The sequence below is a fragment of the Ailuropoda melanoleuca genome, chromosome 12 (assembly GCF_002007445.2).
Source record: "Ailuropoda melanoleuca isolate Jingjing chromosome 12, ASM200744v2, whole genome shotgun sequence".
NCBI lineage: Eukaryota > Metazoa > Chordata > Mammalia > Carnivora > Ursidae > Ailuropoda > Ailuropoda melanoleuca.
In genome coordinates, this window is record NC_048229.1 from 7,746,909 (window position 1) to 7,761,879 (window position 14,971).

The 14,971-nt window shown below is 40.9% G+C and overlaps 1 protein-coding gene across 2 annotated transcripts in view; it reads left to right on the top strand.

The window, feature by feature from the left end:
• The window catches only part of ATP2A2 (ATPase sarcoplasmic/endoplasmic reticulum Ca2+ transporting 2), a 57,643-nt gene that overhangs the window by 31,875 nt on the left and 10,797 nt on the right, over window positions 1-14,971 (top strand). For both annotated transcript variants that reach the window (XR_002142872.2, XM_019800487.2), the window contains exons 6-12: window positions 2,049-2,129; window positions 3,977-4,062; window positions 5,216-5,680; window positions 10,278-10,366; window positions 10,836-10,938; window positions 11,718-11,849; window positions 14,762-14,884. Coding sequence is in view for 1 of the 2 variants with exons in the window: in XM_019800487.2 (XP_019656046.1) it covers window positions 2,049-2,129; window positions 3,977-4,062; window positions 5,216-5,680; window positions 10,278-10,366; window positions 10,836-10,938; window positions 11,718-11,849; window positions 14,762-14,884 (1,079 nt within the window). In the remaining variant the exon portion in view is untranslated. The remainder of the gene's footprint in view (window positions 1-2,048; window positions 2,130-3,976; window positions 4,063-5,215; window positions 5,681-10,277; window positions 10,367-10,835; window positions 10,939-11,717; window positions 11,850-14,761; window positions 14,885-14,971) is intronic.

Here is a 14,971-nt window from a genome sequence, read left to right on the forward strand (position 1 = left end):
GCAGGCTCATAGCAGAGGAGCCTGATGTGGGGCTCGATCCCATAACGCTGGGATCACGCCCTGAGCCAAAGGCAGACGCTTAACAACTGTGCCACCCAGGCACCCCAAAACTGTGTAATTCTAGAGGAGACTGTACTTGTTCTAATTTTTAGCTCTCCCTTGTATCAGACTTGCAAAACTATCATAGTTACCTTTCAGAAAGTCAGGGAAAGGGGCGCCTGGGTGGCACCGCGGTTGGGCGTCTGCCTTCGGCTCAGGGCGTGATCCCTGCGTTGTGGGATCGAGCCCCACATCAGGCTCTTCTGCTGTGAGCCTGCTTCTTCCTCTCCCACTCCCCCTGCTTGTGTTCCCTCTCTCGCTGGCTGTTCTCTATCTCTGTTGAATAAATAAATAAAATCTTTAAAAAAAAAAAAAAAGAAAAGAAAAAAGAAAGTCAGGGAAAGCTGTTGTACACTTATTTTAATGTCCACTTGCTTTGGTACTGATATGTATGTGTTCAACAATATTTGAATGCCTACAGTGTGCTGGACGCTGTTCTCAAGACCATTTAAAACGTTGGCTTTGGGACACCTGGGTGGCTCAGTCTGCCTTCGGCTCAGGGTGTGATCCCAGCGTTGTGGGATTGAGCCCCACATCGGGCTCCTCCACTGGGAGTCTGCTTCTTCCTCTCCCACTCCCCCCGCTGTGTTCCCCCTCTCGCTGGCTGGCTCTCTGTCATATAAATAAATAAAATCTTTTTTTAAAAAAATCGGCTTTGTCTGTTCCTGCATCTGCACTATGGCATTTGCTCTTTTCAGACTCGAGATATGGACCCTTTTAAGAGCTGTTCAAGGAGCTCTTTGGCCCAGGGAAGAAGACTCAGTTGCCTTACAGATCCTCTTGATGAGGTGATGCAAGAGGTTTATTCATTTAGTTGATAAATCAAATTTCAAAAGGTACCAAAGGGTACAAAGTGAAAAGTCTCCCTCTGCTCCATACCCAGTTATCCAGCATTAAGATTTTGTAATACCTTCCCAGAGATATTTCCTTGTATGAGTCGTAGTCCATATAGGTGATGCTTCACACTTGTGTTTTCCCCCTTAATATATAGTATATCTTAGAGGAGATTTTCACTTTAGTATGAATAGAGTTGTTTCATCTTTCTTATGTTAATAAGAAACTGTGCTGTGACTAAACATATTCTGCTGACCGTATCTGAAGAGTAAATTCCTTGTAGTGGATTATGTGGGGTAAAAAGATTGTGCTTTGTAGTTTTGATACATATTGTCAAACTGCCCTCCAGAGATTTTGTAACATTTTTTTCTTATACTCAGCAGCATGTAAGTAAGGGTGGTTATAAAGTCTGGAAGCAGAGTTGAATTATAAACACTGAATGAACTGTTACTTTTACATAGAACATGTAATCTATTACTTGCATGTAATTTGTCCTTATTAACCGTGCACTAACACAGAATTGCATTCATCTCTGCTCAGGCACTTGCCTCTAAGTGATTTAGGACTCTGATTTTTTTTTTCCCCTATTTACACTAGAATTTCCAGATTTTATAGTCCCCCTGTAATAATCCCTATTTCTATACATCTTTGTAAACTTGGAGCATTTTCTCAACTCTTATTTTTCAGTTTGTTTTAAATTGATGTGTCTGTAGTTTTATTTTGCATTCCTCTTATGAGTGAGATTTACTGAGCATCTTTTAGCTGTTTGATACGTACTCATATTTTATCTCTTCTGATGGGTTAAACCATGGCATGTACAATTTGATCCCCCTCACCATGCCATGTGTGTATGTAAGTGTGTAAATAATGTGTCTTTAGAGGTTTCCCCAAGCATTATTCTCTTCCTGTGTAATTCAAATCCAGGATCTAGCAAGGGTTTTTATACCCTAAGGAGAAGTTAATTATCTTGCTTAATTTAACAGATTTTATGTATTTGTGCTGTATACGGGCTATGTATTTTCTTTAAGATGTATTTTATTTGGAGACAGATTCATCTCTATGAAACATAAATTGCAAAATTGCTTATTTTAGCTGCCTTTTTTCTCTCCAATTAGTTGGTGACAAAGTTCCTGCAGATATAAGATTAACTTCCATCAAATCTACTACTCTAAGGGTTGACCAGTCCATTCTCACAGGTAAGCATTATACATTGGAAGGTCGCTGAATGTTAAAGTCCTGCTTGGACCCCATACTGCATGAGTTGGCTCCTGCCCCTCCTGTCCGTTTTTGGGGTTTCATATTAATCCTCTCCAAGATACTTACTTCTTAATGCTTTAGAAAACAGGCTTTTTTGCCAATGTATCGAGTTTAAAGGTATTTAAAAAGAAACTTGGCTTTCATCTCGTAAGACCTCTATCTTTTAATTTTATCAAAAATTAGCTTTCACCAAAAATCTTTTGTTTTTACTTTCTAAAAAAAGAAGTTACAAATTCCTACATTAGCAGAGGTAATAATCTTAAGGTTGAAGTGTTGTCTCTCTGTTTTATGGAAAATGAATTACTTAGTGTTCTTTTCCCAGGCAGGAGAGAAAGGTTCCAGAGCTATAATTTTTTTCATTGGAGGAATGCTAATCTTGCATCTAACATACTTTGCAAAGATCAGATGTACAATTAACAAAAGTTAGCACCCCCCAAAAATGGTGACTGTTTTACTGCCTAAAGTTTGCACGCTTGGATTTGAGATTGTTTAGAACATTTTCCATTTTTTTTTTTTTTTTGACAAAGGCACAGTCTAGGGTGGAGGGTTCTTATTAACTGGAAGTAAGGTGGTCAGAAGATTAACTTAAGCACAATAGTAACCTCAATTTAGTAGAGTAAATAGAAAATCCGAAGGTAATCAAGATTTATCTGATTATCAGTTTTGAAAAGCAGCTGAAGTCCTAGGAGGTAGTGCTGTGAGTAACCTGGGCTCATTTATTGTTTCTCTATGAATAGCTTAGTTACTAAAACTCCCATTAGCAGCAACAAACTGAAAGCCGATTGAGTCATAAAATGTTGGAAAACTGATTAGGTGTGGTGCATATAAGATTTTCATAGTATGCCTACAGAAATAATTACCTTTTAAAACTTCTCATAAAATTTTTTCAGTGTTTTTTGTTAATCATACTGTAGTTTCGGGGCGCCTGGGTGGCTCAGTCATTAAGCATCTGCCTTTGGCTCAGGGCCGGCTCAGGGCGTGATACCAGCGTTCTGGGATCAAGCCCCGCATCGGGCTCCTCCCTGGGAGCCTGCTTCTTCCTCTCCCACTCCCCCTGCTTGTGTTGTCTCTCTGGCAAATAAATAAATAAAATCTTAAAAAAAAATACTGTACTTTGAGGCTAGATTGAGGAACCAGGTTTGTTCAGATATCAAGAGTGAAGTTGGCTACCTGAAATTTAAATGAACAACTGGAGCCATATTTCACATTACTCAGACCAACCCCAATTCCATATTTCATAAGTGATGTGAAGTAAGGTTGAAACCAAATTCAACAAGACATTGTAAAAGTTCTACGAAATAGCCCTTTATATACCATGTGATGTTTTTAGTGCTGATTTGATCACTCATTACTAATGCAGATATCTCTGAAACAGTGTTTTTATTTCTCATGTCTAATTTAATGAACAATAACAGGCTTCCCAGTAGATGTTCCTCATTATACGTATAATGCATCTAGTATTTTCTTTGTGTCAAGAATAAATGTACTTTGACCTTTTTATGAAGTATTAGTGTGTACACGTAAGTTTACAACAAATATAAATATATATTCACAGTATTAGAGTATAAAGTTGATACCTGAAAATAAACTAGATTTGAATAGTTTCTCCAGGAAATATAGGCAGTTGACTGGGATTCTATTTCTAAATTTTACTAGTTTTCCTCCTTCAAGCAAATTGGGTCTTTTCTCTCCTTTCCTGAGAGTGGTAGTAGCATGAGTGGATGAGGGCCCACGTTCTAGGTATAAATTGCACAGACCTAACTATCCCTTCTTGCAATGTGCTTAGGTGAGTCTGTGTCTGTCATCAAGCACACTGACCCTGTCCCGGACCCACGGGCTGTCAATCAAGATAAAAAGAACATGCTCTTTTCTGTAAGTACTTTATTAAACAAATTTTTGTTTGGAGACATTCTCAGAGTTTAAAATCTGCAGGGTTTTAAGTTTGCTAATTTTTAAGTAAACTCTTACGCTCAGTGTGGGGCTTGAACTCAAGACCCCAAGATCAAGAGGCGCATGCTGTTCTGACTAAGCCAGCCAGGCTTTCCAATGTTGTCTGTTTTAATTAGCTAGTTTTTGAGGGGGGAGTAAAAGATCAGACATCTTTAAATTCTTTATCTGTAAACCTAGAAAAGTAGATTTGTGTTGGAAAGGCTTATTAGTCTATAAAACATATTTTTTAAATGATGTGGATGATTCCTGTACATAGTTCACAATAAAAAGGTGTGTGTTTAGAGAGAGAGCAAATGTGGCAAACCATTAATAATTGGTGAGTCTGGATGGAAAGTAAAATGGATGTTCATTGTACTACAATTTTTCTGTTGAATTATTTTGAAATAAAAAGTTGAGAAATGTGTAGATTGTGCTTGTTTGGTATTTTAAGTGCTATTTCAAGTGGTAGGTTTTTGTGGGTTAGGATGGGAGCCTAACCACTCATAGTAAGTAAAGTGCTATAGAATTACAATGGAAATAATGAAGTTGTGTCATGCCAGCGCTAGGAATTAAAGTGGGGTGGGGAGAGAGTGCTGTACTTGATTTCATTGATTTTTTTTTTTTTGAATGCCAGTCTTGAGTGGAGATCCTTGAGGTAGCTCATGGTGCCGGTTGCCCTGCTTATCGTAGGGGAGGTTGGACTATTAGAGCCAGCAGTGGAGAATGCTTAGGGTTGAGGGCTGTATGGAGTTCGAAAAATTGGGAACGCAGAGGGGTTAGAGCACCGTTCAAGCCCAAAGCTAGTCTGCAAGCCAGGTTTGGTATGGTGAATAGAGATTCCAGGGGGGTCAGGGTGGAGCTGCTCTGGGCGAGTGGGGACCACATGAAATGAGAATCAAGGAGAGCTATACCATGCCACCTGCGTTATCAAGGTTGGATGGCTGGTTCTCTGAAGAGCAGCCCCTAGAAGGCCCAGTAGAATATGAAAGAGTCTGGGTGCGCTAGTCAAAACCCACACCAGTCTGGGTTTGCTAGTCAGTGTTTAAATTGGGTGCGGTGTTAATCTTACAACCAGTTTCCTCTGCTTCTGTCATAGGGTACAAACATTGCTGCTGGCAAAGCCATGGGAGTGGTGGTGGCAACTGGAGTGAACACAGAAATTGGCAAGATCCGGGATGAAATGGTGGCAACAGAGCAGGAGAGAACCCCCCTCCAGCAGAAACTAGACGAGTTTGGTGAACAGCTTTCCAAAGTCATCTCCCTGATTTGCATTGCAGTCTGGATCATAAACATTGGGCACTTCAACGACCCAGTTCATGGAGGCTCCTGGATCAGGGGTGCTATTTACTATTTCAAAATTGCAGTGGCTCTGGCTGTGGCAGCCATTCCTGAAGGTCTGCCTGCTGTCATCACCACCTGCCTGGCTCTTGGAACTCGCAGAATGGCAAAGAAAAATGCTATTGTTCGAAGCCTCCCTTCTGTGGAAACCCTTGGTTGTACTTCTGTTATCTGCTCAGACAAGACTGGTACACTGACAACGAACCAGATGTCTGTGTGCAGGGTAAGTGGGAGTGATTTAAGACTCTTTGCTGGTTGGTGGTTATTGGTTCATCCTAGGAATATGCCCTCATGTCATCAAAACCTTACATTTGTAATTTGATACCTTCTCAGTGCTTTAAACAAATGGGTTGTGTGTGTAGCGAGAGCCCAAGGTAATCTGATGGCCTAGAGGAATTAGTCATCTAATTCCTAAAATTAATTCATGAAATAAAGGGTATCTGCATGGTTGATATTCTTGTATTGGGGAAGATGACTATAGGCAGTCTGTAAATGTGTTAGGCGCCTGTGTTCTGTTTGTATCCCTGCTCCTCTGTCTCTGAATGCATGTGTGTTACTGGACCAGCCTTAAAGGAAGAGAATTCTTTAAAGCAGTTAACTCCCTCCCTATCTGCCTAAACTTCTAACTGGTGTTTCCATAACACATTGAATGAGGCATGCTTTGAAAGGTAAATAATTGCCTTCAACTTGCTTAGTTATATGTGTTCATCCTTTCTTTCTTAGATTGTTTTGACCATCACCTGGGGGTGGGGGGGGGTAAAATAAGAAACTGTTTAAACTTGCCCTTAGAAAAGTAGTAACTAAAGAAACACTGATACAGCTAAATGACTTCTCTTCTAGGTTTTATTTAAACAACTTTGTACAAGCCTTTTCATAATTTTCCAGAATGTACACAACTCATAAAAATAGTGAGTGGATATCGGTCAAAGATTCTGTTTAGCTTGTTAAATAATGAGGGAATCAGTAAAATGGGTTACGAGAGCATTTAAGGAAGTATTCAATAATAGCATAGAATTGCTATATGTTAGATTGTAAAAACTGGTTAATATCCAATAGGGCAGTAAAACTACAGGTTATCTTTCCTACAGGACACAAATCCACAACTTCATATAACATGAGCCTTTAATAATAGGTAGCACAGTGGAACAGTGTTACATTTTTCTATAATACTACATCTTTGAGTGTGCCTGTTAAAGGAACGCTTCTTTTTTTTTTTTTTTAAGGAATGTGGACTTTTTTTTTTTTTTTAAGATTTTATTTATTTATTCGACAGAGATAGAGACAGCCAGCGAGAGAGGGAACACAAGCAGGGGGAGTGGGAGAGGAAGAAGCAGGCTCATAGGGGAGGAGCCCGATGTGGGGCTCGATCCCATAACGCCAGGATCACGCCCTGAGCCGAAGGCAGACGCTTAACTGCTGTGCCACCCAGGCGCCCCAAGGAACGCTTCTGAATGACATTGAAGGGACATGTGGATATCCTCTTGGCCTTAGCTCCAGGTTTTGGATAATATTTTTTCACATTAGAAATTGTTTTTAATACAGTTAAACCCTCTGAATCTTTATCTTGCCAAATTTAAACTCATGATGATTTTTAGATACACAGTCATCATCTGTCCCTGTCCCGTCCCCCGTGCCTCCCCGCCCAGCCCAGCCAAACTCTGCGTAGCCCAGATCCCGACTTAGAATGAACGGACAGGTGTTTTGTCTCTTAAGTGGTAAGCTCCTAGTCTGTCCTGGGTTTCACCAGAAGTGCAGGGTTTGACTCGGCTACCTAAGTTTTCATTCCTTGGAATCAGAAAAGGTTGCATAAATTAGCTAATAGCTAGTTGGCAACTAATTTCAAATTGGGGCAGCAAATCATATTTCAAACATAGAGTAAAACAGAGTCCATAGTAAAAAAAATTTTTATTTTAATATTTTTCCTTACCTGGTTTAAGATATTTTCTTCTGTTAAAGAAACAGCCTTGCCTGCCTCTTTGTTCTGTTCTCCCTCTATGACAGAAAGCTGATGCTAATCAGTATTCTCCAGGAGGTTTCTTGCAGTGGATTGCATAACTGCCCTTGACTTAGGGATACTTTCATCATATATTTCCTAAATGGTTTACTTGCTTGCAATCTAAAATGACCACGTGCGTTCAGATTTACTTACTGTGGATTAGAATTCTGAATATCTTAGAATATTTTGGACTTCGGTAGAAACCCAGAGAGTTTCACTTTTTATAAACCGTATCATTAAAGAAATGACATGGTGTGTAGTAATAATGCTAATAACTTGCTTTGATATTGCTTAGTGCAGTTAATTTGTTTTCTTACGTGTGACTTATTTGAATCATATGGTAATCCTGCTCAAGAGGTTTAAAAACTAAGGTCCTGAGAAGTTAAGTAACATCTGAGGGTCACACAACTTCTAATAAAAGGGTGAAGTTGGATTTTCTTATAGAAGAGATTGGTAGTTAACCCAGCCCTCTCTTCCACTTAATAATTATATAACTTTGATCACATGCTTTAACCTCTCTGGTCCTTTGTTCCTCTTCTGTAAAATGTCAAACATCTTTGGAAGGAGCCATTTGACAAGCTTCCTTTTTTAGGTGTTGTATCTGTTAGAAGAAAATGTAAGTGTCTCTGATCTTGCTGCGTGTGATCTTGGACGTGAATCTTTTCCTCATTTGACACTGGTTGTGTTATGTTTGAACTAGAACCTTTTTTATCAGGAGTCAGTTTTAAATCCCATTGTATACTGTCTTTTAAAGACACTTTTTATGTCTTGCTCGTGGCTTTAGTTGCGTCCCAAGGTTGATTTACATATAAGTATATTTCTGAAATGAAGCTTTTTGGGCAACTGGCTGGCTCAGAGCCTGCAACTCTTGACAAGGCATGTGAGTTCAGGCCCCACGTAGGGTGCAGAGATTACTTTTTTTTTTTTTTTTTTTTTTTTTTTTTTAAGATTTATTTATTAGAGAAAGAGCACGAGTGGGAAGGAGAGGGAGAAGAAGGCTCCCCGAGAGCAGGGAGCTCCATTTGGGGCTCAACCCCAAAACCCTGGGATCATGACCTGAGCCAAAGGCAGACACTTAACTGGCTGAGCCACCCTGGTGCCCCACAGAGATTACTTTAAAAAAAAAAAAACCCAAAAAACGAAATTGGGGCTTTTGGGGGCATCTGGGTGGCTCAGTCAGTTAAGCTCCCGACTCTTGATTTGGGTTCTGGTCATGATCTCAGGATTGTGAGATCCAAACTCCATGTCACGCTCCACCTCTGCCCCTCTTCACCTCCCCCCCCCACCCTGCCCCACCCTACCCTCCCGGCCTGCCTCTTAAAAAAAGTAAATGAAGCTTTTGGAATTTAAAAGTTAGTGCTATATAACAAGCAAATCTTGTGAAGCAAAAAAAAAAAAAAATTAAGATGAACTAATTTTTTTTTTTACTGAATAGGAGTTGGGATGCTTTGAAAGATGTTTTAAATTTTTAAAGCATTACATGGCTTTTTATAACTTGAATTTAATATTTTTAAAATTATAGAATGGTTTGATCATATTCTTGTTCATATTTGAGAGGGATTTTGGTGTGACAAAAGTATAGTTGAAATAGCACTTTGGGTTTTTGCGTTTTATGATAAGGTTTTATAGTTTCAGTTTGCATGAAAACACATTTAAATCTGAGTCTTCTAAACTGGCCTTCTGAATTATGATTGAAAAGCAAACCAAGAAAAAAAAAAACCCTCGTCTTAAGAAACTAGCTCATGTCACTTTATTGTATAAATTGAAGAGTCCTTTCCTAAATGTGCTTCTGTGTGTATTGTCTTGGTAACATGAGTTCATTCAGCTCTGCAGCCTCCATACTGTATACATGGCGTTATGGAGCTTCATAGAAAGTGAGCTATTGCCACAATAAAAATAAGTGGGAAGGAGGAGAGAAGTAATTTGTCTTATTTTACTCAGGGAGTGTTTATGCAGCTCTGAATGTGAGTTTATTCTTCCCAGGCTTTTACTATTAGCTCTGAGGCAGGACTACCTAATATTACTTTCTCAGCCAGCCATTTGAAATTTGGAATTCTGAGCACTCTGAAGAGTACTGTTGTGTCTGTGGGATTGACTGACTGGGAGTCCTCACAACTCCTGTGTCATGTGGGTTGTCTTCTGTGTCTTTGGTGCCCCTGCTGCTGCTTATTTACTCAGCACCTCAGTGATGCTGTTTCTCAGACACTTGGATGGATGGGGCCTCGAGGTGATATTAAATAGCGTCTGGTTGGAATACGTGACAGAACTTTTTTTCTTTTTAAGATTTTATTTATTCATTTGACAGAGAGGCAGCGAGAGAGGAAATACAAGCAGGGGGAGTGGGAGAGGAGAAGCAGGCTTCCCGCTGAGCAGGGAGCCGGATGAGGGACTCGATCCCAGAACGCCGGGATCATGACCTGAGCCGAAGGCAGACGCCCAGCGACTGAGCCACCCAGGCGCCCCAAGGGACAGAACTTCTGATGCTGTGCTTCAGTTTATTATAAGTTTAATTAAAATTGTTTTTTGTTTTTAAGATTTTATTTATTTATTTGACACAGAAGGAGACAGCCAGTGAGAGAGGGAACACAAGCAGGGGGAGTGGGAGAGGAAGAGCCAGGCTCCCAGCGGAGTAGGGAGCCCGGTGCAGGCCTCGATCCCAGGACCCTGGGATCTCACCCTGAGCCGAAGGCAGACACTTAACGAATGAGCCACCCAGGTGCCCCTAAAATTGTTTTCTTAAATGAGAAGTGCTTTTTGTCTTACCAAAGATTATTTTTTCCAGCATATTTTTATACCTTTTAAAATTGGTGCCTCTTTTCTGTAGATGTTCATTCTGGACAGAGTTGAAGGTGATAGTTGTTCCCTTAATGAGTTTACCATTACTGGATCGACATACGCACCTATTGGAGAAGTGTGAGTAAACCTGCCTTATCATTTAAAGGATCCATTGGGCAATTTCGTACGTGGATAGATTTGCAATGTATCTAAAAAGTTTTCTGAATGTGGCTCATATTAGTTACTGGAGTAGTAATTTTTTTTTCTTATGCACACCTTGAAAGAGAAAACACAGGTAATAAGTCAGACTTTTTTCATCTTTATTTAGCTCCTCTTTGGATCCCTATTTTTCAAGTGGGGTTTCTGTTCTGTGTTGATACCTGTGGTGGAAGAATTTCATTAACTAAGAACTTCTGGTCTTTACTGATTGATTCCTGATATCAAAGTCATGTTCTTTTTTATTGTCTCCAGCACCAGATTTCTAAGAGCCATCACTCAAATTCTTTTGAATACTTGCCAGACTTTGTCCACAAAATTATATTGTATAATTAAGTAAAAATCAATAGAAATGACCACACTGTGCTCTAAAAGTGTTTTCTTTTGATAGGCATAAAGACGACAAACCAGTGAAATGTCATCAATATGATGGTCTTGTGGAATTGGCAACAATTTGTGCTCTTTGTAATGATTCTGCATTGGATTACAATGAGGTAAGGCTCCTCCTCATAAATGAGAAAGTAGACCTGGCTGTTCTAGTTCAAGGGTGGGGTGGGTGGAATGAAAATCCAGCCTTCCTTCCTCCCTTTGGAAAGTAAGGGTTCCTGATTTTATTTCCTCTTTCCATTTTATCCGAGTCAGCGTGACCTAACCAGGAAAGCGGAGAGCCTTTCCTATGTCCCCTGAGCACAGCAGTCACTTGCTAAGAGTCAGAGTATATGTGGCGTGCTCCTCTGCTGTGGTGCGGCTATTACACTGAGGACAACCTAGAACAGGGCATGTTTTCCTGAAAGTATAGGGTATTGATTTTATTTTTTTATTTTTTTTTAAGATGGGGACTCTTACATCCTTGACAGGCTCAGGGTTAGAGGGTTGTTTTGATGATGATGATACAAAATTTAACCAACAAAAATCCTTTTTTCCTTCCCTTTTTACTTACATAGTAATCCTCTAGTTTCTATCTAAAATTAGATAACCCAATGTGTGAACTCTGTAGAATGATAACACCACACAGTGACTTACGCTCTTCGCAAGCTCTGTTTGAATTAATACTGTGACTGGTGGGTTCTCATAGTTAAATAAAAAACGTAGTTAATAGAATAAGATAACATGCTTTGAGTATATTTTTAATTATCTGCGTCATGTGCTTCAGAGTCAGATAAAAATGGCCTCTAGAAGAATGATGTGAAGAAGTTGTCCTCCGATGGAAAGTCTTTATTAATGAAAAACTTACTTACTACTTTTGCACTTTCTGTGCTTTTAACCAATACAGGCGAAGGGTGTATACGAAAAAGTTGGAGAAGCTACAGAGACTGCTCTCACTTGCCTAGTAGAGAAGATGAATGTATTTGATACCGAACTGAAGGGTCTTTCTAAAATAGAGCGAGCAAATGCCTGCAACTCGGTCAGTATTTGAGCTTGGTGTATTGTCCATGCTGCCCTTTGCTCCCTCCGCTCGTAGACAGCTAAGGTATATGTACCTTATCTCCTCAAACTTGCGGCATCTCCTTCCCCACATTGGCTCATAGGTCAAATGATCCGGCTATTTGACCAAGAACATAGGTATCACTAGATACTTTCCACACACAGACATTGTGCCCCCAAGGTCTGTCGTCTTAGAGCCCCTGGCGCTGTGAGTGCACTGTCCTAGCGCTCCTCAGGTCGCGAGCCCCACCTGCTCTCCAGCATTATCACTTTTCCATCTCGTCTCCACAGATCTTTATCAACATAGGACAAATAGTATGGTTTTTATCTTAAAACTTTTTTTGGACTTTATTTCCCCCTTTAGCACCCTGCTTCTTTTCTAGTAAAATTCCTTAAAGCAGCCGTTTTACTGTATTCTCTTGTTTCACATTTCCTGTTTTCTCAAATCCACTCCACATAAGCTATTTAAGCATTTTGGTGAGCGCACCAAATCTCAGGCTGTGAAAGGGGCTTCAAGGCCATCCAGTCCGGTCTGGCACTTACAGGCAGGGAAACCAAGGCCTTTGGTGACTTAGCATAGTTTCATAGGGTAAGGCAGAACTGGACTCCTGCTCCTGCACCCTTTCTTTGCATCATTTGAGGAAGCAAAACTCACACTACAATTTAAGGATATAGATATCCGCTGAAGTGTACCGACTCATACCACACAGCCAGCAGTCTCCTCGTCCCGAGGGTCTTGGGCACGTCCTATGGCATCCTACCCTGACATATGTGGCTTCCATAAAATGGGAGAAGTCCAGGCCCCTTGTCTCCATTGTAGAGAGCTCACTCCCTGACTGGCGGCAAGGGTAGGGGGTGGTGCTGGTCCTTGCAAAGCCACAACACATTAGTTGGTGTGACTAAGCCCCTCAGAGGCAACCTGAAGACACAGCTTCACAGAGACTGAGGGTTAGAATTGTGTGATTGTAGACCTATAATTAGTTGGTGAAGGGAAACAAGTAGTATCACGGAGCTTAAAAGTGGTGTGTTAACTCTCATGATGACCACAATAAAGGGCACAGCCATCTGTTCTCTCGTCTGCAGACTAAGCATTTTCTTGATCCATGGCTGCCTTTGCCTCATTTTTTTGTCCGCAGCTGAGGGGGGGTCAGAAATGACTCTCATGGGGCTCCTTCACTGAAAATTCCCAGATCCAAACTCATGCCAATCCCCAGCACCCAGAAAGGAGGAACCTGTTGTAGTTTGGAGGTGAAGTGAGCAGGACCCAGCTTTTTAATGCTGAGTGGATTTGGAAATAACTACCACTCACCCCCGGCTATATCTGGTGCCTAGGTCCACACCTTAGTCAGAATCACTACATGTTCTATCAGTCTTTTAGAGAATTTGGTTACCAGTGCTTGATGGAAACTAAACACATAAGAAATATATATGAGTCAGGGAATCCAGAATTCAGTGATGGTTTTTTTTCTGCTTTTGGCAGCTCTGGCTAGGAGGGTGGCTGTAGACCACCCAGCCTGGAGGAGAACCCACAGGCACCAGTCTACTCATCACTGCCCACATTGGACACTGAGCTTCTTGGGTATTCTGTAATTATCATTAGCTTTGTGTCTGAGTAGGGGGTAGGGGAGGATCAGGGTAATTGAAATCAAGGCAGAAACCATAAGATTATTTAAGTGGATACAGAAAAGGCATCTGATAAAATTTGTTCATGATAAAAACTCAGCAGACTTTACCTCCAAGCTAATGGTGCATTTACACAGAGCCTGTAGTAACGTCATATTCCTAGCAACAGAAGTTCTGCCATCCACGTTTCTATTCAGTGTGGTACTGGCAGCCCCGATCCATGCAATACAGCAAGAAAAATCAAAAAGGACACAGTATACATTGTAGGTAATTGGATTGTATATACGATCCAGATTCAACAGTGTATAAATCTGAAGGGTAATTTTCAGTCCCCATTCACCTGAGCTGTTAGTCTCTCCCTCCTTGAAACATTCCTTCACTTGTTCTCCTCGCTCCTGGCCCTCTGCCAACACCTTCGGTGGATCTTCCACCTCCCACCAGGGGCGGGGAGGCCCCAGGGCCCAATCCTCAACCTTTCCTGTTCGCAGTTACCCCCATGAGGTCTCCTGGTCACTGTGCTGGAGTATAATACAGTGGCCACTGGCTCTCAGAAACTCTTTAGAATAAACACAGTGGTTCTTCAGGTGCTTAGTAGCCACACTGGACAGCTACATGAGCAGCTCTGCTAGAACATTCCCACCACAGTAGGAACTTCTGTGAGGCAGCAGTGTTCTGGACCACCTATTTCTGCCCACAGATGCCATTGTCTCTTGGATTATTTATACTAACTGGTGTTCCTTGTTCCCATTCAGCTCATTCTTAACACAACTGCCAGACTTTGAAACCCTCCCTTGTCATCCATTTTCACTTGTTATAAATGCCTTAGAGTCTTTTTTAACATCCTACAACCTGTTTCTCACCTCTTTCTCTTGCAGGATTTTCCAGCTGCCCCTTAAACGTGCCAGGTCATGCTAGCCTGAGCTTCTGCACTCCCAGCTCACACATCCTTCACATTTTTACTCAGATGCTGCCTTCTGACCGTTTTATGTAAAGTTACGATCTGAACGTACACAAATTCTCCATCCCCCTTCCCTGCCTTACCTAAAATTTTTTTCTCCATAGCACTTTGTTTACATTCTAGTGTGTCTTTCCCAAACCAGAGGGCAAGTTGAAGCTTCATGAGGGGGAGAACTTACTTGTTTTGTTCATTGTCCATTGCTAAATCCCCAGTGCCTGTCACATAATAGGTGCTTAGTGAGTATTTGGTGAACAAGTGAAAAATAAACCAAAATTGTCATCCAATAATATTTTATGTGTGTTCTCCTATAGGTCATTAAGCAGTTGATGAAAAAGGAATTCACTCTGGAGTTTTCACGTGATAGAAAATCGATGTCAGTTTATTGTACACCAAACAAACCGAGCCGGACATCAATGAGCAAAATGTTTGTGAAGGCAAGTACGGCAGATTGCAATTGAGACGTTCTTACCGGGATTAGCATCCTGGGTGCTCCCAGTAAATAAAATTGTTGATCTAAATCT